The sequence below is a fragment of the Lissotriton vulgaris genome, unplaced genomic scaffold (genome assembly GCF_964263255.1).
Source record: "Lissotriton vulgaris unplaced genomic scaffold, aLisVul1.2 SCAFFOLD_663, whole genome shotgun sequence".
NCBI classification, from domain to species: Eukaryota; Metazoa; Chordata; class Amphibia; order Caudata; family Salamandridae; genus Lissotriton; species Lissotriton vulgaris.
In genome coordinates, this window is record NW_028255020.1 from 902336 (window position 1) to 925505 (window position 23170).

At 45.1% G+C, this 23170-nt stretch overlaps 1 protein-coding gene across 1 annotated transcript in view; it reads left to right on the top strand.

Moving 5' to 3' along the window:
- Window positions 1-23170, top strand: part of LOC147659349 (conserved oligomeric Golgi complex subunit 3-like) — a 258308-nt gene that overhangs the window by 207968 nt on the left and 27170 nt on the right. The window contains exons 13-14 of the mRNA XM_086951828.1: window positions 6580-6740; window positions 16028-16133. Coding sequence (XP_086807954.1) covers window positions 6580-6740; window positions 16028-16133 — 267 coding nt within the window. The remainder of the gene's footprint in view (window positions 1-6579; window positions 6741-16027; window positions 16134-23170) is intronic.

The following is a 23170-nucleotide window of genomic DNA, read 5'->3' on the forward strand; positions in this document are numbered from 1 at the left end:
AACCATTTGCAAACCTATCCAACATGTATTCTTCCATCCATCATTTCACTCATCCATCCCTCCATCCACCCTTTTACTCATCCACCCATTATCCACCCATCCATCCACTCTTCCACCCATCCATCCATTCACTCATCCATCCATTTACCCTTTCACCCATCCAGCCACCCGTTCACTTACTCATCCATCCACCCAGTCACTCACCCTTAGACACATTCACCCTTTCAGTCAACCACACATCCATCCTCACTTTTTCTCTCCATCCACCGTTTTACCCAATCCATCTCTTCACTCATCCATCTAGCCATTTGCCCTCTCACCCATCCTTTCACTTTCTTATCCATCCACCCAGTCACTCATCCTTCCACCTATTCACCCTTTCAGCCATCAATTCTCCCTTTTTCTCTCCATCGACCCTTTCACTTAGCCATCCATCCATCCTTCCTTCCATCCACTCAACTATCCATCTACTCATCCACTCATGCATCCATCCATTAACCCTATCACTCATCCATCCTTTCAATCAGCCATCCATCTTTTCTCTCATCCATCCTTTCACCCCTTCACTCATCTATCCAATCTTTTGCCCATGTACCCTCCCTTTCACTCACGCATCCATCCTTACGGCCACCCTTTCACACATCTGTTCATCCATTCACACTTTCACTTATCAATTAATCAATCCATCCATCATTTCACTCATCCATCCACCCATTCTCTCTCATCATCCATCCATTCACCCTTTCATTCATCCATTCACCCTTTCACTGATCCATCCAGGCATCCCTTCATATACTCTCCCCCACATTTTCACAATAATTGTGAGCTGAGCCTTTGTACGCAGAGTTGCAGACAGAAGAGACTCATCAGGAACTCACCCCTCGCTGTAGTTCCTAAAGCAAAGGGAGACGTTCAAGATGCCCCTGCACATAGTCAATCAGAAAACTTGGAAGTCATGACTCATGCATGATGCACAGTGCCAGGCCCTGAGGTGTCTGTGACATGGTGTTGTTTCCAGGGCTTTAAGTGGGATGACAAAACTGAGGGGTCTCTCCAAAGGGGGTGTTCAATGTAATTATGGGCGTAGCTTAAAACACCTAAGCTACAAATCTGTGCTTAGCATAGTGTGCCACCCGACTGGTATTTTGCTGCTTCTGTCATTGCGTTCAGATATATAATACAGCACGTAATGTTACACCTACAACAAGCCAGAACTATAGGTTTTGTCAATGGTTGTTAGTTGCATAAAATAGAAAAGCCGCAACCATGACTTCCTTGAATGTAATATTGAAAATGCATCAGTTCTAAAATGATGACACCGAGAAAGAACTATAACCCTTTTTTAAAAAAACTTTTTGCGGGGGGGGGGGGCGCTAAGGTGAAGATTGTGTGCTTTCAAAACATCACCTGGCCCCCACAGCCAGACCCATTGTTCCTCGCCCACTGTGCCCTGAATGTGAGGGGCTGTGGGCGAGGTGTTAAGACTATCACTGTTTCCCCGGCGGCGTGGGCCCCATGGGGGCCATGGTAAAATTGGCTCAAAAGGCCGGCCAAACACCTGGCCCCCCGTGAGGCCGATTCTTGTAAACAATCACCCCTCCCCAGCCACCCTCAGCGTGATTGCTTTGCAGGGCAGGGGGTGCAGTAGAGGCCACAGCTGATAATCGTTGTATGGCCTGCACAGTGAAGCTTTCATTTCTGTTTCTGTCTCCATGCCCTCTGTGGGCCGTTTTTTTCTCCCATTTCCCAGTCGACAGAGAGCAGACAGCAGAGAGCACTCTCTGTGGACTGGGAAAGGGGAGAAAAAAAACGGCCTACAGAGGACACTGAAACAGCGGCCCTTCGGCCGATTCCCGAATGCCCGCAGGGCCAATCCGCCCCTGGTAGAATGTACAAGATACATAGGAGTCACAAGAAGGAATCGCGGGCGAAATTTCTCCGCCGCAGATTTACCCTGAACCCCTCATTGGACTTCTTGAAACAATTCCAATATCGGTTAGAGATGCTAACACGCTTACAGACTCCTCGTGACACACAATGGTTTCTGCCACAAACAATTCTAAGTACTTCCTGTCATTTTTAGGAATCCTCAAAGGAAACGGCGGAGCTTTTACTGCAGTCTACTAAAGGCACCTCAAAATGTTTCACGCCACCAACATATTACGCAGTAAGAGATATGTTAAGCAATTGACCTCCTTTTTGTGGAAGAAGTGTGGAGCAGCGACCAGGGTGCCTGACTCCGGAACACGGGATTCATGGTTCGATCCCATGCGGCAGGTTAGCCCAGCACCTTGTGACTCTGGGCAATAGCTTGCTTAATCTTCCAGACGTCCCCCAGCGCCGGGACACCTCCGTCGGAGGTAGCTGGGCGCTTTGCAAATGCTGGCATTATTGTCATTTTGCCATAATACGTTTTAACACTGACCTTGACAGGGTGTTATATCTTTTTCACACACTGATTCTGGACAGGTTTTACAACCACACTTTTGGAAAATACTGATTGCCAGCCACTTTCCCTCCATAGGGAAAGTTATACACGCCATCATTGCTGCTACTTGGTACTCTCCTGTGATAAATATTCCTCATGTAAATAATCCTTTTACCTGTTACTCACACAGTGCCCGGTCGGGCCCTGTGTGAGTATCCCTTGCTACCCTTCACTCCCACAGGTGCTCACCACACCACTGTCAGTCACCCACGGGTATGACACTAATTTATGTTCAGTTATCCAACTAGATCCTGTCCTTCTCTTACATTGCTGCCCACTGATGCATTGATTATCAAATTGCAGGTGTCCCTACATTGATAGGTCCTGATGAGACCCGCATTGCTAGTTGGGTCGAAACGCCGTTGACAACTTGAAGCGAACCAATTCTCAGCCCTTATGATTACACTAGGAGGCTGCCAACATTGATTGTGTATCTATTGAATGGTTGTTTCTGTAAAAATATTGAAATGTTGCTTTTATGTCACAGAAAGTCACATTCCATACTTATAGGTTTCACTTTTCACGTGGGACACTTCGCACAGACAATTTTACTACAAATGTCAATTTAGTATATACAATGCCTTGTTTTCTCTACATACTCTGTGTTACATTTAAATTCTTTCTCTGACATCTGTGTACCTCCCCTTTACTGCGATTGCGCTGATATAGATTGTAATATCAATCATTGAGTGTCCACAGCAACCTCTGTTTACGACCAGTATCTGCGACGCCATCACAGACTTCATTGCCCCACTTGCCACCAACCACTTCATCTTCTTGTAAGACCTCAACTCCCACCTGGGCAACCCCACAGACACTAACTCCATCAACCTCCTGGAATGGATGAACAACATCGGCCTCACCCAGTTGGTTACAGATCCCACACACAGAGAAGGACACACACTGGAAGCTATGTTGAAGTCCAGCAATAGAATCAAATACAGCCATGACACCTAACACAACTGGACACACCACTTCATCGTCGACTTCACCATCGCAGACGCGCCCCCTCCAATGCCCCCCCCCCCCCTCAAAAACACCTCCTTCTACAGCTGGATCAAAGCGAACACAAACTCAATGGATGGACACTCTCAACACCACCCAGCCCGATGCCCCAACCAACCTAGAACAAGCAGTCTAGAACTTCAACACCTGGATCACCTACGCCTATGACTTAGTCGCCCCCATCAACACATCCAAAACCCGGAGATCCACCAAATAAGCCTGCTGGTACATTCCAGACCTCAGTACAATGAAGCCCAGACAACTAGAGAGGGATGGCACACCAACAGAGACTCAACAGACTGACTCACCTTCAAGTCAGCACTCAACACACACCACCAATGACTCAGATGTGAAAAGAATAAAGACGCCCTTGCAGACCACATCAAGGCAAGTGTCAACCACACCAAGAAACTCTTCAGCATCATCAGAGTTCTCCTGCCCAACAGCCACCGAGAACACAATTCCTCCTTCGCAGAAACTCCACCGACTGCCCTCAGCCTCCTCACCCCAATGGAAGCCTCCCCCGTCCAGCAACTCACTGCATGGGAACAGCTCACCACAGCCATCATGAACTCCATTCACTCAGGAGCACCCATTGACTCCTGCCCCCACTGCCTCTTCAACCTAGGAAGCAACAAGATCAGCCACCAACTCACCACCATCCTCAATGCATCCATCGCCACAGCCACCTTTCCCAACACATGCAAACACACAGAAATCAGACCTCTCCTGAAGAAACCAGCCACAGAGTCAAGCAAGCTCCAGAAATATTGCCCCATCTATCTGCTCTCTTTCCCTGCCAATGTCCTGGAGAAGGCCATCAACTGGAAGCTCACCAAACACATGAAGAAAAAAAACCTGTTAGACACCTCCCATTCTGGTGTCTGTGCCAACCACAACACAGAGACTGCCGATGCCGCCATTGATATTCTTTCCCTTCTTGACAGGAGATAATGGCTGCCCTGATCCTCCTCGACCTTTCCACAGCTTTCAGCACCGTATCCCACCACATATTTATCAAGAGATTGCACCAGATCGAGATCAAGGGAGACGCACTCAAGTGGATTGCATCATTCCTCACTGAATGAACGCAGAGAATCAGCCTGCCTCCCTTCACTCTGTAACCCACGAGTGCCATCTGTGGTGTCCCTCAAGGTTCATTCCTCAGCTCCACGCATTTCAACACCTACATGATTCCTCTAGCTGACATAGTCAGAACCCACAATCTCAACATGATATCATATGTCGACGATACCCATCTCATCCTCTTGCTCTCAGCAAACCCCACCACCACTAAGACCAATGTCCACAACTGCTGGATGAATGTCAGACTGGATGAACGACAACTCTCTGAAGGTCAACACTGACAAGACCTAAGTGCTGATATTTGACAACCACACCTGGCTCTGGAATGACACCTGGTGGCCCGCCAAACCTACTCCCACATGAACAGACCACGGCAAAACCTCAGCATCACCCTGGACAGGAAACTCAGCATGAAATGACAGATCAACACTGTCTCCACCGCCTGCTTCCATGCTCTGCTTTCTCCGAAGAAACTTAAAATGATTCCTGTCAGCACGAGAAAAACAAGCACGCAAGCGTTAATCACCAGCCAGTTAGACTACGGCAACGCACTGTATGCAGGAATCACCACTGAACTCATGAGAAGGCTTCAGACAATACAAAACTCAGTGGCCGGACTGATCTTCAACCTGCCCAAACGGACCCACATCACCCAACACATCAGAAACCTTTGCTGGCTCCCTGTACAGAAAAGATGCCAATTCAAGTTACTGACAAATGCCTACAAAGCCCTCTGCAACCAATAACCAGAACCACCGCCTGAACTTCCACTGACCATCCAGAAACCTTGGCTCCACCTACCTCGCCCAGACACCGGCATCCGCCATAGCCACAGCGGAGGCCCTTCCTTCTCCCACCTCTCTGGCATGTCCTTGACACCCTCCCGCTCCACCTCTGAGCATCACCATCACTGACGTATTTCAGGAAGAGACTCAAGACCTGGCTCTTCTACTAAGCCCAGCAACCCAGCGCCTGCATACCCTCACGGGTGATAATCTGCGCTCTACAAGTACTGTTTGATTTGATTATACACATAGGACATTTTATTCTCTTTTTAGCATATTAAGATTTGGGCTATCGGATAATGCTGACTTCTGGCGATGTGGATCTGAAAATGCAGACTTCTATGAGATAGCCTGGGCTTCCCCCCAGTATTCTATCATTGCAATAAACTGCTGAATACGCTCAGGGTGATCACCACTATTGATTTGGGTGTAACTCTTTTGATAGCCTATTTGGTGTCTGTATGGAAAATCCCTAAACAATTTTACAAATATATTACACTTGCCCTGATCATGGTAGGCGTAGAGTGACTGTTAACTGAAGAAACAGTACTGCCCTGACCCATGAACGTTGTCTGAAAGATCTTAAGATATGTAGTGACCATGCACAAACATATAGTGCAATGCTACCTCCCTCATCCTGACCAAGGTATAAATGGAGCTTCCTCTGCTCATTCTTGGCAAAAATTAGTGCACATCCCTGACATGTATGATGTTTGCCATCTCTGTTAGACGCACACACGGCTCTACAGATACCTTATATCACTAGAATGTTGTTTGGAGAGATTCACATTTTATTAATTACCATACATGTAATTGATTGTGGAGCTCTAATAATCTTGAATACTAGTATGATGTGCATGCCCTGTTGATGATGTGGAAAATGTCCTGCCAGGTTTGAAAAATGAAAGAAAAGTTTAAAGTAAAAAATAACTTCAACGAGGCACGAGTACTCATTTCTCAAGGTAAGTATCCTAAAGCATTCACAGCAGTCCAAACAACATCCTACCAAAACTGTTTTGTCCTATCCATATTTCATAACTGACATTTATTTTGGATTATCATACTTTTTAGGTCAGTATTTCATGTCTGCTAAATGTATGCTGGAGCTTTTAAACTATTATTACTTTATTTAATTTCAACATTGATGTTTATGACCATGTAGAATATTTCTCAAACCGAAGCATAGAGTTTAACATTACTGAAATGTTTTCTTAGCGGAACATCTATGTGCATTTGAAGCGGTTGTGAAGCAAATGTTAGAAGATGTACAAGAACGACTTGTCTACAGGACACATATTTATATTCAGACTGACATCATAGGCTACAAACCTGCTCCGGGGGATCTGGCCTACCCTGAAAAGCTGGAAATGATGGAGGTAACTATCAAGTTCATTACTTCTATTGTTTATATTTTCTCTTCATTCTCTCAGCATAGCTCACAGTTTCCATATCCAGTACCTTCCGAGATTGGTCCCTTAAGTTAATAATCCCTAATTCTAATTGCTATTTCCTGCTTTTCTGCATTTCTGATCTTACTCTGTTGCTAATCATTAAAGATTATTCGGTGCTTATAGTAGCATTTACAGATTGTTATATTGAGTAATGGATCATTAAATGTGAACATTAGTTGCAGGAAAGCAGTGAGTGCTGAATTATGCATGAATTTGTACTGAAGACTTGTTAATCAAATTCACAATGATCCCTCCGGAAATGCACTGCTACCATGATGCTAAAGTAGTATAGGTTTTTGAATTGTGCTTACCCTTCTTTGATATTATTTTTTGAGATATATCATGATTAAATACACCTGGAAAATGATGTGCATGAGAGAAAAGTTTGCTGTTGTGTTTTATACGAATTTCGTTGATTTTTGTATTGTAGCATTTGCATAGCTCTACATACACTTGTGAAGGCTCCAAAATACTTTCAGGAGGTCTGTTTGTTTTGCATGGTTGGTAGCATCTTGGACTAAGCACGAAGTGTATAGTATTGTTAAGGTGACCGTGAACTGGTTTCCATTCTTAAGCAAGGAGTAAATTAGAGAGTGTAGCACCCAACACTATCCAGCTTGCAGATATTTAGCACATTGTGGGTGGTCGAGTGAGAGGCTACTCGGTCTTGTGCATGGTCAGCTTAGAATGAATTTATAGTTGGACCTCAATGGAAAACATTTGGTGAATGTCATGAGGTTCAGAGCAGTGCTCAAATAGAGTTGAGGCGAATTTTGCTTTTGAGCACAAAGTACATCAGAGTGGAGTCAAATAGGTAGCGTCTGGTTTGCAGATGCATTCCTCTCCCTATAGCCTTATCAACACCTTAGTGGTCAAGTTTTTCAGAACCACCAGGTCTTTACCATTTACCGGAATTCAAGGTGATACTGGAGGACTCTCCTCCTTGACACAAGTGATTTCAAGATCTTGACTATTTGGATTGAGAAAGGAGTACCACTTCACAGGCCTTTCTGAAACAAGGCATGGTTAGGAGGGCGGCCTGTCTGAATTGGATAGTCCTTCTCTGGCAGTAGATGGAAGGTTTAAGTTCAAGGAAGATTGGTTTGGTGCCATGGATGATCCGAGATTGAGAAGCCTCATTCTTCCATTAGGACACTTGCCTCAGGATGAATTTGAACTGGTCATGATTTTTCAGCCCTTTCAGTTAACCAATGGCACATATAATTCACTGCATTGGAGTTAGTGCGGAGTCAGACATATGGTCCTGCACCCAGCATAGGAGGACACAGCTGGATGTTTGTATGTGTGCAGTACAGGAGGCTTCACTGGACACACTAAAGTACTTTTTAGGATTTAAGCTTGTATTTCTGTCCCTGTGCATATGGCATGTTCCAGTTCTAAGCTTATGAGAGTGCACCTGTCATATGTTTGCTGCGTCTGGGTAGATGTTCCATAGCATAAAATGGCTGTGCCTCACACATTAAGGATTGTATCTTTTTTTATACAATTTTAACCATGTCCATAAAGTTATGTCTGGATTATGATGGATTTACCTGACATGATCACCATGCCACCTGATGAGCTTTTGTTTGTGGTGTTAATATAGGTGCATATGGCATAATATAGCACTACAGGGACAATGAAGGCTGGGTCTGGCATGCAAGGCTTCTTTTCAACATGTAAGGCTGTCCGTGAAAATAGGATGTAGATGTTTCCTAAATATAAAGTCAGATAGATTGTTTTTTCAGTTTTTTTATTAAATTGCTTTTGTGGTATTCTGCAAAGCCTAAACAAATGTGAGTATTTAAAGTTCATCCATTTAATATGTATTATCTTTTGGCAGGCAATTGGTTTTCATGGATGCTCACCTACAGAATCTTTCTGTAAGGTACTTCTAACTGCAGATTTCACATCTATCGAATACTTCCTAAGGCATCAGACTCACTGGATTCTGAAACTTTTAAGGAGTACCTTTGTGTGCCGTCAAGTGACACCTTTCCACTTTGGAAATGATGTACAGAGCCAATTTAGGCACCATTCCTGTTTGCTGACGCCGGTTCCTTCCTTTCTACTACCTCTTGCCTCTTTCGAGACCCATTTACTTAAAAATTCCAGATCCAGTGTGCTGATTTGATCTCCTAAGACAATAGCGTTTCAACCTTATAAGGACTGTTGCACACAGTTTAAACCTTGTAGTGACAGATCCCCATCAAGTTTTCCTGAGGTGTCTGGAGCTCATCTCATGACTCGAAGGCCTGCAGTGAATGTGCATGGATGAATCCAGGACCACGAGGCAAAGCTCATTTGTCACTAAGCATAGGAACAGCCCACACTGAGACCGGTCCAAGTCCAAAGTTTAGTTTAAGTTTTGTCCCAGAAGCTGGTCCTGAGGTCAGCGATCTCCAAATCTACGAGTAAATCAAAGGAAAAGCATTAAAAAATCCAAGCGGAATGCAGCCCCTTCCTGCCACTCTCATACACCTGAGAAGGCACAAGGGTGTTGCCATGCCTCTTGATCTCGCACCCAAAGTTGATAGACGTCAGAACCAATCCTGCAACTCTGGGTCAACCAGAGTTTCCGGGCCACCTTTTTTACCAAGGCAGATCCAAGAATTGTGCAAGGCCATGCTGCAACTCTTTGAAGCTTTTCCAAAGCCCTCTGGCATGCCTGCAGGGCCCACGGAACCGATATGTCCTCCTTCTGGGATATAACTGGCAAGTTCACCATTGACCCTAGTGGGACCCTCTTAACCTCTCATCAGGCCTCTACCGGCGTCCCTGCTGACTCCACCGCCAGCTCTATGTATGGTTTCGGAATGTCTATGCCAGCTCGTTTGATGCTCTATGATGAGGTGCAATCCATTCTACTCTCAGATTCCGAGTTGACGCTACCTCGACCTCAAATGAGTTGCACGCAGTGTCCATTAGACCGCAGCTTTTCCCCACTCCACCTGATCCCCTTGACATCCCGGTTCCGCAAGACAGACCTCGTGCTCTAGGTTCTTTATTTGGAGCGGACTCTGATAATGAGTATGATGGAGGCAAAGAGTTTATGTAACTTTCTGATTTTGAAAACTGGCATGGGACCTTCAAGATGCCAGAGGTCTCAACACCTCTCCTGACACCAGCCTTGTTTCACCTCCAGGCCCTGCCACTGAGGAAAGTGCCTCTTACGCAGTGGTTGTTAAGTGCAGCTAAGGTTCTCAACCTTCATCTCCCCATGTTGGAGGTCCAAACTAATCTTCTGGCTGAAGTTTTCCAACTGGGACATCCAATACTGAGCTCCTGTTGCCCTTTATTGAGGCCCTCATTGACACTTTCTTAGGGTCCCTAGTGAATCACTAGATTGTGCGGCACTAATATCCGTTCCCCAGTGACCCTGCTTTTCTGACTCCACATCCTTCCCAGAGAGATTGGTAGTGTAACCTTTCACCAGCAGGACAACACAAATTAATTTCGAACTACTGTGGATATGAAGTCTTAGAGTAGAGACCTTTGGGAAGAGGGTATTTTCTTTCACAAGTTTGGCTCCCTGCTCGGTCAATTCCAGCTGCCTTCTTGGCTGGTATTCTCACACGCTATGAGACACTGTAGCTCAAGTCCTCCCAGCTGTCAAAAAATGTTCGTCTGGTACTGAGCCAAGCCTTACAAGATGGCCTTGGCATTGCTAAATGTACAATCCTTTGTGGCCTGGATACCATGGATTGCTTTCGGCGAACCCTTGACACTAGTGTCACTATCTGTCACCACACCTGGGTAAGATCTGTGGGTTTTTTGGGAAATGTTCAATTGTCTCTAATGGAAATGCCCCTTGATAGGACTCGCATTTTTGGGGATAAAGTGGACTCCACTCTGGAGCATTTCAAAGAAAGCAGGCCACAGCACATTCCTTGGTCTTGTCTGCTCTGCCACACCCTTTAGCATGCCCTTAGTGGAGCACAGCCATCCAGTTGGAGGCACGATCCAATTACTTTTACCAGGCTGGCAAGCCATACCATCGGACAGGTGGATCCTGCAGATTGTCCAGGAAGGGCAAGTCCTACCCTTTCAGGCCACTCGTTCTCACCTTCCACCATCCCAGGATCGACTGATGGAGGACCATCAGTCTGTCTCATGGCAGTACGTGCAAGTACTTTTGTCCAAAGGGGCTATCGAGAGGGTACTTGCATAGTAAGTGGGTCATGGTTGTTATTCCTGCTACTTCCTGATGCCAAAGAAGGATTAAGGCCTTCATCCCATTTTGACCTGCACCTTCCCCCCCTCCCCAGGGCAGCAGAAAGGCCACTAGACACAGACTTTTTTGTGGAATGTGCCTACCTCTGGATTTTGGGTCCTAGCGCAGCTGGAATCCTAGGAAATCTAGCAAACCTATACATTTTGGAAAACTAGACCCCTAAGGGAATCCAGGATGTGGTGACTTGTGTGGCTCTCACTGGGTTCTGTTACCCAGAATCCTTTGCAAACCTCAAACTTTGTTTAAAAAAAAAACAAATTTTCCTCACATTTCTGTGATGGAAAGTTCTAGAATCTGCACAGTTCCACAAAATTTCACCCTCCCCGCATTCCCCAAAGTCTTCAGATAAAAATGATAACTCACTTGTGTGGTTGGGCTTGGTACAGGCGACAGGAAACGGCCCAAACCGTAACGTGGACATCTTGGGAAATCTACCAAACCCAGACATTTCTGAAAACTAGACACCCCGAGGAGTCTAGCAAGGTATGGCTTGCGTGGGTCCCCCAATGTTTACCTACCCAGAATCTCCTGCAAACCTCAAATTCAGCTGAAAAAATCACTTTTTTCTCTAATTTCTGTGTTGGAAAAGTTCTGGAATCTGCGTACCTGGGTACCTTTAGAATCCCCATGATGTTGGAAGAAAAGGATGCAAATTTGGCGTGGATACCTTATGTGGTCTAAAAGTTACAGGGGCTTTAGCGCAAACTACCCCAAATAGCCAAAAAAAGGCTTAGCACACGGGGGCAAAAGGCCTAGCAGCGAAGGGGCTAAATATTTTTGTGAGTTAATGTTGTATGTTTATTTTATATGTAGGACACAATTAAAATATGCTACAGCACTGTTAACTTAATATTGAATTAAATATTTAATTTAAATATATTAAATTAACATTTTTTAAAGATTTATTAGAAAATCCCCTTTGTGAAGTTAAATGTTTATTTACTGGGTATTAGCAATTACAAGGGGTTATTTAAAATAATGTAATTATTTTATTTAAAAAATTGTTAAATTTATTTTTAAATTAAAAAAGGGTATTAAATTATTATCATAAAATAATTGTAATTATGTTTAATTTTTTTAACATTACATTAATTATACATTTTATTTAAAAAGTGGAAAAGAATTTAATTTAACATTATTTCCAGTGGAGTGCTATTTTAATTCCCTGCCTTTTCTATGGGAAGGTGTTGCAATATCAGTGGTTGACTGTATGGTGCTGGACTTACTATTGCTTGTTGTAGGAAGCTCGGTTTTTGTTGCGGTAAACCCCCCCACACTTTTTGCCATATTTCCGATGCACTTTGACTTGATATGCCCTGGTCCCTGCCAATCAGGTTCCCAGGGCCTATGTTCTATGCCAAAACTGTAACTTTATACCCCCAATTGGCACCTCTGGCCACATGTGAGCCCCTTGAAAAAGGTACCATGGCTACCAATGGCACTTTGACCAGGGAAGACCTCTAAGGGCTGCAGCACATATTGGTGATGGATCAAGCCCTGATCTTTGGACTGGGTAAGAGTGGTCTACTTAATTCAGACACTCTGTTCATCACCACCCCCTTTTCTGAATCATTTTTGTCCACCATAAGCGTGGAAGGGTATACTCAGATGTGAGTCCCTTGCTCCTTGCACCATCAGGATTCAAGCAAGCCGGGCCGAAGACGGCTGAAATGCCAGAAACCGGTCCCCGGAAGCTTGTTTCCTTCCCAGTATAAGAATTGGCTTGGTAGTTTGGTCTGCCCTGTTCCCATGATGCACTGGGCCAGGGTCAGACTAATTTGCATATAGCCAAGTTCTGAGCTGGGATGGTGCAGTGAGCTAAAAAACGGTGATGGATCAAGCCCTGATCTTTGGACTGGGTAAGAGTGGTCTGCTTAATTCAGACACTCTGTTCATCACCACCCGCTTTTCTGAATCAATCCGGGCCCCAGGGCCTATGTTCTATGCCAAAACTGTAACTTTATACCCCCAATTTGCACCTCTGGCCACATGTGAGCCCCTTGAAAAAGGTACCATGGATACCAATGGCACTGTGACCAGGGAAGGCCTCTAAGGGCTGCAGCACATATTGTGCCACTCTTAGAGATCCTATACCTTAACACACACGCACTGCCATTGCAGGCTGTGTGTTTTGGGGCAGAGAAATGTGAAGAGTTGACATGGCACGCCATGCCTGCAAGCCACTGCCTATGATATGGGTAAGACACCCATCTAGCTGGGTGCACTATACCACTGGTGAGGGTACAGTTGCATGAACACTATACCCCTGCAGTGTCTAACTCCATTCTTAAACATTGTACGTGGGAGTTTGTTATTACGAACTCCACAACATAATAATAATTTGACTGAATTCTGGGAAGTGTGGTAGCAAACTTGTCAGCATAATAAACCCACACTGATGCCAGTGTGGGATTTATTATACAATGCACTCAGAGGGCATCTTAGAGATACCCCCTGAAAAACTCCCAGCCTCTGGTGGGTTCTCTGACTGGTAAACACCAGCCTGCCACCTAGAGACACGTTTCTGGACCCCTGGATTGAGAGCCTTTTCTCCCTGAGCCTAGAAATAAAGCCTTTCCTGGGCAGAGGTGTTCACACCTCCCACTGGTCAGGAAGAGCCATCTGTAGCAGGGGAGCTTCAAATGCCTTGCCACTTTAGCAATGCAACTCCCAGCCTCTCATGGTATCTGGAGCAGGCCCCCTTCCTGTCTCACTCCCTTTTTTGGAAGGAAGACAGGCGGAAAAAGTTAGAGCAACCCAGAAGGTGTGCCCATCTTTTCCAACCCCACCCCTCAGGTAGGAGAGGCAAGGTGAAGGCCACTCTTCAGTGCCCGCCATCTTGCAGATGGCAGGCACTCTCTAGTCAGTATAAAGGATTGTGTCCACTCCCCCAAGTGGGTGGGCGCCCCAAGGGTTTAATCACCCTAACGTGAGAAGCCCTTACTCTACTACCACGAGACCCCAAATTTCACCCCCTAAATATGGTATTTAGGGGTAACCCAGAAGACAGAGGCCCCCAACCTACGAAGGACGAAAGAAGTCGAAAGAAGTTGCACAGCAGAGGAGACTGCAGAGAAGAAGTGACTTGGCCCCTGCTCTACCTGCCCGTCTAGAGTTTCCAGAGATCCTGCGCCAAAAGTTGCCTTGTCCTGCAGCCAGCCACCTCCAGAACCCCTGGGAAGACTGACTGCCTTCACCAAAGACTGGACCGCCTGTGAACAGCATCTCTGTTCAAAAGAATCCCCAAAGGAAAACTCTGACCCTTCTGAAGACAAAGAAACCTGATGCCCGTAACCACCACTGCACCCGTCACCTACCGCCCGAGTCAGAGTGGCACACCGGTCCCAGTGAGGTCCCCCATCGTTCCAGAGTCTGAGTCCACCGTGGGTTGACCTCTCCAGGACTCCCCAACCTCGCCTGCAGCCTCTGCACGGGGACCCCCCCAACAGCAAATGGCCCAGTGAGGTGAAATCTGACCTCAAAAGGCACCCAATTGCCCTGCGCCCTGGAGAAGGACCTGAGGTGCACCTATGTCCCCGACCCCTCCAACTGACCTGCCCAGATGTTGGTTCCTCCGTAAGACTTCCTGGACTGAGCCTTCTGCCAAAATCCCAAACCAGCATCTCTCATTGAAAACGGCATGCACCCAATGCCAAATCAGCACTGTGCACCCGGCCACCCCTGTGCCGCTGTGAGTGCACCTTGTGTGCTTACTCCCCCTTTGCCCTGAGCTTAACCCTAGGAGCTTTGCTCCCTCAACCCTGTGACCTGCCCATGAGCGGGTACTTACAGGAGGCCCCTATCCCCTATTGGATAGCATTGGGCGTCAGCACCCTGCGCCTGGCCGCCCTAGTGCTGCTGAGGGTGTTCTTTGAGTGCATCCTTGACTCTGGGGGAACCCTTGTTCTAATCTCAAACTCAACTCCCACGACAGAGTGCTTACCTTTAAAATGATAACTTTTTCTCCAATAGGATTGCAATGACTGCTTTTCTGTGAAAAACGTTTTAAGTGCAGAGTTGAAAATTGTATGAAACCTCAAACAATTGTGTTTTAATGATAAACAGAATTACTTACCTTTGTCTAGGAAATGTCCCAGTGTGGTATCTAGACATACCACGCAGAGTAAGGAAAGTAATCTGAAAAGTAATCACAAAGGTATTACAAAGTAACTGAAAACTATTTTCAACTGTTTCTGAACATTTGACCCACCTGTAACAAAGACAATTGCATACAACTGTATTATTCTTGAAAAATACTATTATACTTAACTGTGCCATGGCCTGCTTGGCTCTAAGAATAAAATACAACTAAGGAATGTTTTATAAAAAACAAATTGGTTAGAGTTCAGTCTTGGAGTGTGTGAATTTGTTTCTTGCCAGAGTGTGTACAATAAATGCGTAACACTACCCTCTGATAAAGCCTTACTGCTCGCCCACACTATGAGAAATAGAGATTAAGGTATTATCTACTTTTACCTCTGTAAGTCTTTGGGGATCCACTGGACTCTTTGCACACTATACCTTACTTTGGTATTGTATATACAGAGCCAGCTTCCTACACTTAATTTTGGCAGTAGTAAATTACACTCGTAAATTTGGCTTCACTCCTATTTCAGACAGTGAAGACAAGTAAGTCTACGCTTTTGAGTACATTTACACTCGTAAATTGTGACTAGGCAAAAGTAGTAAGGTTGCTCAAAAGTGTAAGAGTAAACTTATTCACAAGTGTAAGTAACATTTGTGAATTTCGTCCCATCCTGTAACAAATCTCATGAATAAAGGCCTGGACAGCAGCAATATACTTAGGTGATGTTATAATTTGGGAGGTCAAAGTGTAGAAATGAGAAGGATGCGTATTTCACAATATTGTGTAAAGGTGAAAGGTGTGGAAATAGAACTGAAACTAATGGGTTAGCTATCCTACTGAGCAGGTTTGTTGATTTTTAATCTAGTTTTCATTTTTATTTCTCTCAAACAGCAAATTGCACAGAGTTTAAAAGATGAGCAGAAGAAAGTTGCATCAGATGCTTCTTTTTCTGATGTTAAGCTAGAAGACCCTGATGCCAATAACCTCATTAGATCAGGTATGCTAAATTTGTATACGTTTTGCTGTTGTAACCATTGTGTGAAAAAGGAGTTCAATGTTTTTTTAGGTAGAGGGTGAATTTAATGTACTTACTACATAATCTATGATATCTAAATATTTTCTTTTGAAGAACTATTTTAAAATGTGGTTTAAAAATCTCCTCTCTTAGTTTTTAGATGTTAATGTCTTGGTTAGTTCTTGTCATTATGTTAATATGTTGGCGACTAACGGGGAAAGGTGGGAGAGTAGAAGAGGGGAGGAGATGTGCCAAACAGCTCGAGCTTCTGCCTTTGGATCCTGGTGACCCAGGTTCGGATCCCAGCCTCTGTGCTAAATTCAACATTGTGAGATTATAGGCAAATCTCCCTGTGCCTAAAAATCTGCAATGTGTGTAAAATGTATTTATGTAGTACCAACTTGATGTACATGATCTTGTAGATCATATGCCAGTCCCTCACTTACTGTGCACCTCTCTGTTGCTTCACAGATTAATTTGTGCTACAGACATGCAATTATCCCCTCCTATTCCATTATATGAATTAAGCTAATTTAAGCCCCCCACGCTAACTGTGGGCTGCTGTTGATGTGCAGAGATTGCGATGGCATCCATTAAGCAATTTAGAATACTCTGCCTGCTATCTTTCCTTTTTGTCCATTTAATTAGAAGTTGAAGATCCGAAAAAAGTTTTTAAATGTTGAAGTATTCCAGCAGGTGCATGTCTCTGCTTTGTAAATGTAAATTGATACTTGTATAGCGCACTACTCACCCGCAAGGGTCTCAAGGCGCTTGTACGAATACCGCTGTGGAACCCATCCTGGCTTTCCCTATGAGGCGTCCACTCCTGGGCACCCCCAAGGTGGAGGCCAGGCAGCCTTAGCGTTGTGGGGGCCGTTGTGGAGATTAAGCAAGTTATTGCCCAGAGTGGCAGAGTAGGACTCCATGATTGGAATAGGCACCGAGACGAGAATTATCAGGTCCGTGGAACTTTGAGCCCAAGACCCGCCGAGGCGGGGAATTGAACCCTGGTCCCGGGCTAGACTTCTGCATCAGGGTCTGCCGCTCTAATCATTGAGCCACTCTTCTCCACCTGCTTTCCTATGCCTCAACCACCATCTGATGGGCTTTTGACCTTCTTTTTCTGAAATGTATCCCAGGCGAGGAAAGAAGTGCCCTTTTTTGGTTTGACGGTAAAGGGACAAGTATCGTAGGCTGCCCTGGACTCTATTGCACGTCACCAACTGTTGCCACTCAGTTGTTAGATAACACTGGAATTGATTTCTCTGGTGCTTCAGTTTGTTTGGTGCTGTCGTCCCCCTGCCTCCCTTCTTTGGATATTTATTTTTTTCATATTTTCTTTGTGTTCAATCACTGCTGCACTTAGTTTCACAATAGATTTCTAGGACATACAATACATCAAGCAATTCGTTTTTGTTGACCAACTAAAAGTCCTCGTTTGTGTTTGGTGATCTCTGTACAGTGAATGTATAATATTTGTTTGCTCAAATTAATCCCAGGGCACTGAAGAATTGTCCTATGTTTATGTTGGCAACAGGGACAATAGTGTAGATTTTGTTATGAGATTGAAGTTATCATATAAAGATAACGAGTGATTAAAGACCAAACTCAGTCAGCAATACTCTTGCTAATGCTCATTCAATAATGGAATACTTCCGTCTTATCCATTTGTATGTACATGTCTCAGGAAACACCTACTGGAAAATGTGAGGTCCTGTGGTGACATTTTTAAATCCAGAAAATGCTTAATGGTGTCATTGAAGTGTGCATCTGCATTAGAACTACAAGTAAAAGAACTGAGCGTAGCATTCTAGAGTTAGTCAACTTCTGAAGATGAATGCCCCCAGATGATTTACAAATCCAGTGCCAATGCTTCTGTTGGATATTAATCCAGTCTACCATTAGCAATCTCTTTCCTCCCGGGGACTAGTGGGACTGCACTAATGCTGTTGTGGCATCACTTGTTTTAGATGAGGTCTTGAATGTTTTTTGCCAAATAATACCAAGACAGACACAATATCTGCAGTATCCAGATCCTCCTCTACCCCCCTCTTGTCAAGACTGACTCTTTCAGTTCCGGTTAAATCCTTATTGATCCAGAATACTTCCCAGGTAAACAACTGTTACTTATGTTATAAACATCACTTTGAGCCTCACTGTCTGATGCTTTGGATATAATTTACAGACCTTCCTTTCGGTGGGCAATTGGCCGGCACAATTAAATGTGTTTAAAATAGCCCTATGTGGGACTGGTCCAAATCCCCCCCTTGCATTCTTTGTTCAAGGTGAGGAAATCGGAACGTGGAAGACACAAAACTAAGGCTTTTTCCAAATAGATATGGCATATTAATACAGCGATGCAACTATCATGCTATAATGTGCTAAATTATTGTATGTTGGACATGTTTGTTGAATTTTTGTTTCTGGGGTGTAGAAGAACACCTGGTTACCTTTAAGAGGAAAAGGTTTTTTTTTTGCAACAATTGTAAATTTACAAATCTTTGACTATATCTAGGCATAGAGTGCTTGGGAAGCACCCTTCTTATTTGCACAGTGGTCTTAAGAATACAATCTTGAACTCGCCTTTTAGTGATAAAACGGTAGTCCTCTTTCTTAGTAAAGTGCAAGGCTGGAGTTGGTAAAGCAACATTTTGAATTGCAATTTCTTTTCAGCATTATATCATTCAGAGATTCATGTACTTGAATCATTCCCGTTGTCGAGACTGGCATCCCACTGTAAATTTACAATAGCCATGAAATGTTCAACAGAACCAAGGAGGCTATAAACAGTGTCACTTAAGTATGACACCGCAAGCCGAGCAAGCACACCACTGTGTGATTGCTATGCATGTCCCCACAAACCAATCTTCCAAAAGAGTCCAAAATTGTGAGTCTTCTAGCTCAAAAGGTGTGCTTCTCCACTGCTCCTGCTGTTTTCAAAGAGCAGTCTCCAAGACCAATGTCAAACTTAATAAAAATATGGCGTGCACCACCAGTACCAAAGGAAAGTTAAGTGTGTCCACTGTAGGTTTTGCATAAGTTGTTTCTTTATTCTTTTTGTTCAATAAAACAACAGCCAACACTTTTTGTCCAACTGGTGTGGACTTAATCAGGGCTGTAGAACATATAAAACATATAGTGTATAATACAACATAAATAACCACAATGGACAATTAATACATTACAACATAGAATGAGAACACTTGACCGGACAAAGATTTATTTATAAAGATTCCTATGAAAGACATTTGACATTTAAAACGTCATACATGGAAGACCACATAGACAGTTTATGACCGAATAAGAGACCGGGACAGACCTAACATATGTCCAATACATAAAAAAGTGTAAACAAAATGTATAAAACATGCAAAATGTAGTGATGCTTAGTAAGAAATGAGCAAGTAGGAGGAAGTGGAAGACACAGTAAAACAGATCGAAGTTTTAAGATACATTAAAGAGAATAGGACATTATCTAAGTGTAAAAATTCCTAAGGTAAGTGAAAAATTCATCCAATTATAATCTGAACGGGCCTACTGCCCCAGATAGAGTGTTTCTGGAATAAAAATACGTTAAAATATGAATAAATACTTCTAGAATGATAGGTCTTTGTACCAAAGTTGAAGAAGGTTTATGACCTGTCAGGACTGGAATGGAACTGTGCCCTCCTGAATCCAGGAACAGTTCGAAAATGAGGCCGCTCCTGTGCCTGTGCACGGATTTTGCATGACATTTGCGCCTCTCACTCCCTTAAAGATGCATGGAAACACCGGCATGCGCAGATTCTGGGTTACACCTCCCTTGGTACTTGGTCGCGACCAAACTATTGGTTCCTTTCTCCCCTCGCTCCTCCCCAGTCTGGGTGAAGCGACGTACCTTCCTAGCACGTTGTCAGATCACGCCCCAATTTTTGTTGTTTTAAAGTTTCAACTTCCGGGCGGCGCAATGAGGATGTGACGCTTTCCTGGTCAGTCCCACCTGGACCCAGTCTTTCACGACGAACTTTGGTTAGCCATTACCGAATACTTCGACCTCAACAAAGCACAGTGACCACACAGGCTACTTTATGGGAGCCTTTTAAGGCATACATCCGTGGCATAGCAATCTCCAAGCATGGCAGTATACTGTGGTACTTACAGCGCACATTGCAACACATGGAGATGACCCTTTAACGTCTTGACGCAGAGTCACTTAGGGGGACAACAAGAGGGCTTGGACCTTCGGGCAGAGGCCATGGGGGTGTTTCACAAGCCCGTGAACTGAGAGGTACAGTTTTTGGGGAAATATGCAAGGGCATGCCAGTATGACAAGGGCAAGTGGCCTGGCTGTACGCTTGCGAAACTGCTCAGCCCACAGAGGGGAAGTGACTACATATCAAAGCTCACCCTTGAGGCGGCACGCGCACCACGAATGGAGAGCAGCTACGAGCAGAGTTTCTGCGGTAATATACAGAACTTTACACTTCCAGATAGGTCGGGGAGGGTGATGGTTTGGATGGTTACCTTGGAGAGGTTGCCATGGTTTGGCTGTCCTTCCCACAGCAGCAGTTCCTCAGCGAACCCATTGCAGTGGAGGAGATGGTCTCCACAATTGACTCCATGGACGGATCGAAGGCCCCATGATCGGATGGACTCACAGGTGCGTTCTACAAAATGTACAAACATCTGCTCGCCCCTCTCCTGCTCGAGCTTTACGCTTTGTTCCTGGACATGGGAGTACCCCCCACCCCCATGGTACCCAAGGACATTGTAGTCCTGCTGTTAAAGCCAGGTAAAGACCTGCAGCACTGCCAGTCATACTGACAGCTATCCCTTCTAGATTTTGATAATAAAATCCTCACAAAGGTCATAGCAACTAGACTATCATCTCTCCGCTTTAGGTGGGATCTGTCCCCCACCGTTCTACTTCTATAAACTTGTGCACACTGTTTTCTGTAGTCAACAGGATATCCCAGGAGGTCCTGGCGGCTGTGGGGGCCCTGCTGGATGCAGAGAAGACTTTAGATTTGCTTGAGTGTCCCTTTCTGTGGACTACTGTGCAGAACCTTCGGCTGCCACATGGCTTCACATCCCTAATCCAGCTTCTCTATGCCCACCTAATGGACTGCATCTGGGCCAATGGCTCACTAATTGCTCCATTTGCACTGGCCAGAGGTACGAGGCAGGAATGCCCCCTTTCCCTGCTACTATTTATAATAGCAATGGACCCATTGGTCTGGCACCTGCAGGAGTAACACATCTGGAGCGGGCTGCAATTCTACCCAGGCTTGCTGTCCCTATACGCACATGATATCCTGCTTTTTCTCTGACATCCTGCTATCAACCTGAGCCCAGTGTTGGACAGTTCTCCAGGCTCTAGATTAACTGGAATAAATCTGAGTTCTTTCCACTGATGGAGGCTGCCCAACAGTGACTTGCCACTGCGTTGGTGTACAGATAAGGTCAATTATTAGGCGGGTCCATGTCCGTCGAGGTAAGGAGCAAGTTCTCCGCCTGAATTACAGAGCATTGGTGGATAAATTGACCACCTAGATTGAACGATGGATAAGGCTGCTGTTATTAGTGGCGGGCGCATTGCGATAATTAAAATGGTTGTCTAATCCCGATCAATTTCTCAACATACACATCTCTCTAACAAACTCATTTTTTGCCACCCTGAGGGGACTCCTTCTGAGGATGATTTGGTAGGGTCGCAGGCCCCGGGTTGGATGTCGGGCGCTCACCTTTCTGTACGCAAAGCGAGGTTTTGGTGTGCCCCACTTTCATCTCTATTATCTAATTGCTTAGTGCCTGTATGCATACCATTGGTACCACGGGACGCTAGTCTTCTTTATAGCAGAGTTGATAGAGAACTGGCCGGCTCCACTCCCCTCCATGCCATTCTTCCCCTGGGAGTACCTCTGAATCCGAGGGACATCCAGCCACTCTCCACCTCTTGCTGGGAGTGGCGCTGACTGCAGCATCTGTGCGAGCAGAGTTTGTACTTGCTTGCACTTCTGCTCACAGGCAGTCATTGGATCCCCCGATGGTAGACTCTACTGTCAAGAGCACACATAACAAATATACACTGCACACTACTGGAGATTTGTTTCCCGAGGGCCATGACATTTCTTGGTTGGAAGACACCCAATTTGCTGACACCACATAGCTGGACAGATTTGTTCTGCACCGTGAGCAGAGTGCCCTTAGAGTGCATATTCCTACCTACCCCATAGCTCCCGATGACTTCACTGCCCTCATTGAAGACGACGCTGGCAAACACTTTGTCTCCAAACTGTACCGCAAGTGTCTGGAGTTGCTACCCACCACAACTGCGGGAGACTTGGGAGGAGGACCTAGAGCGCCCTGTGCCAGATATCTGGTATTACTGTTGCATGCAGACCAAGTTAGTCTCCCCCAACCACCAGCACAAACTGGTGCATTACAATTTCCTGCGTTGCGTATACACAATACCCAAACTCCAGACAGAGATTGACCTCGCACGCTCATCAAGCTGTCCCAAATGCCACGCAACGGATGAGATTTTCTGCATCTGGCATGGATTTGCCCCCATGTAGGCAGCTATTGGACTGACATCTGTGCACACATCTCCCAGATGGTAGACACAACACTGACCCTTACTCACCTGCTAGAACTGCTGGGATACTTGCATGGCATCCCAAAAGATACCTGTAGGTTTGTTGCCACAGCACTCTAACTCACGAAGTGCGAAGTTGCCAGTCATTGGGGAGGTGCGCTACGCCCTACTATAGCCGTCTGGCTCAAGAGCCTTGTCCTCTGCGACATGAATAGCGAGCTATATGCCCAGACACAACCGCGACATTTAGCAACCTATACGTACGTACCTGCTTCATTTCAACACAACTGAAAATGACTGACAGCCACGTGAATTGAATTTGAATTTGAATTTGAATTTAAAACATTTGTAAAGCGCAGCGTTCACCCTACGGTTTCTTGGCGCTATATTGGTAGGTCCAGCAACTGAGGGCGGAGTGAACCTGGCGCAGGGAAAGGAGGGA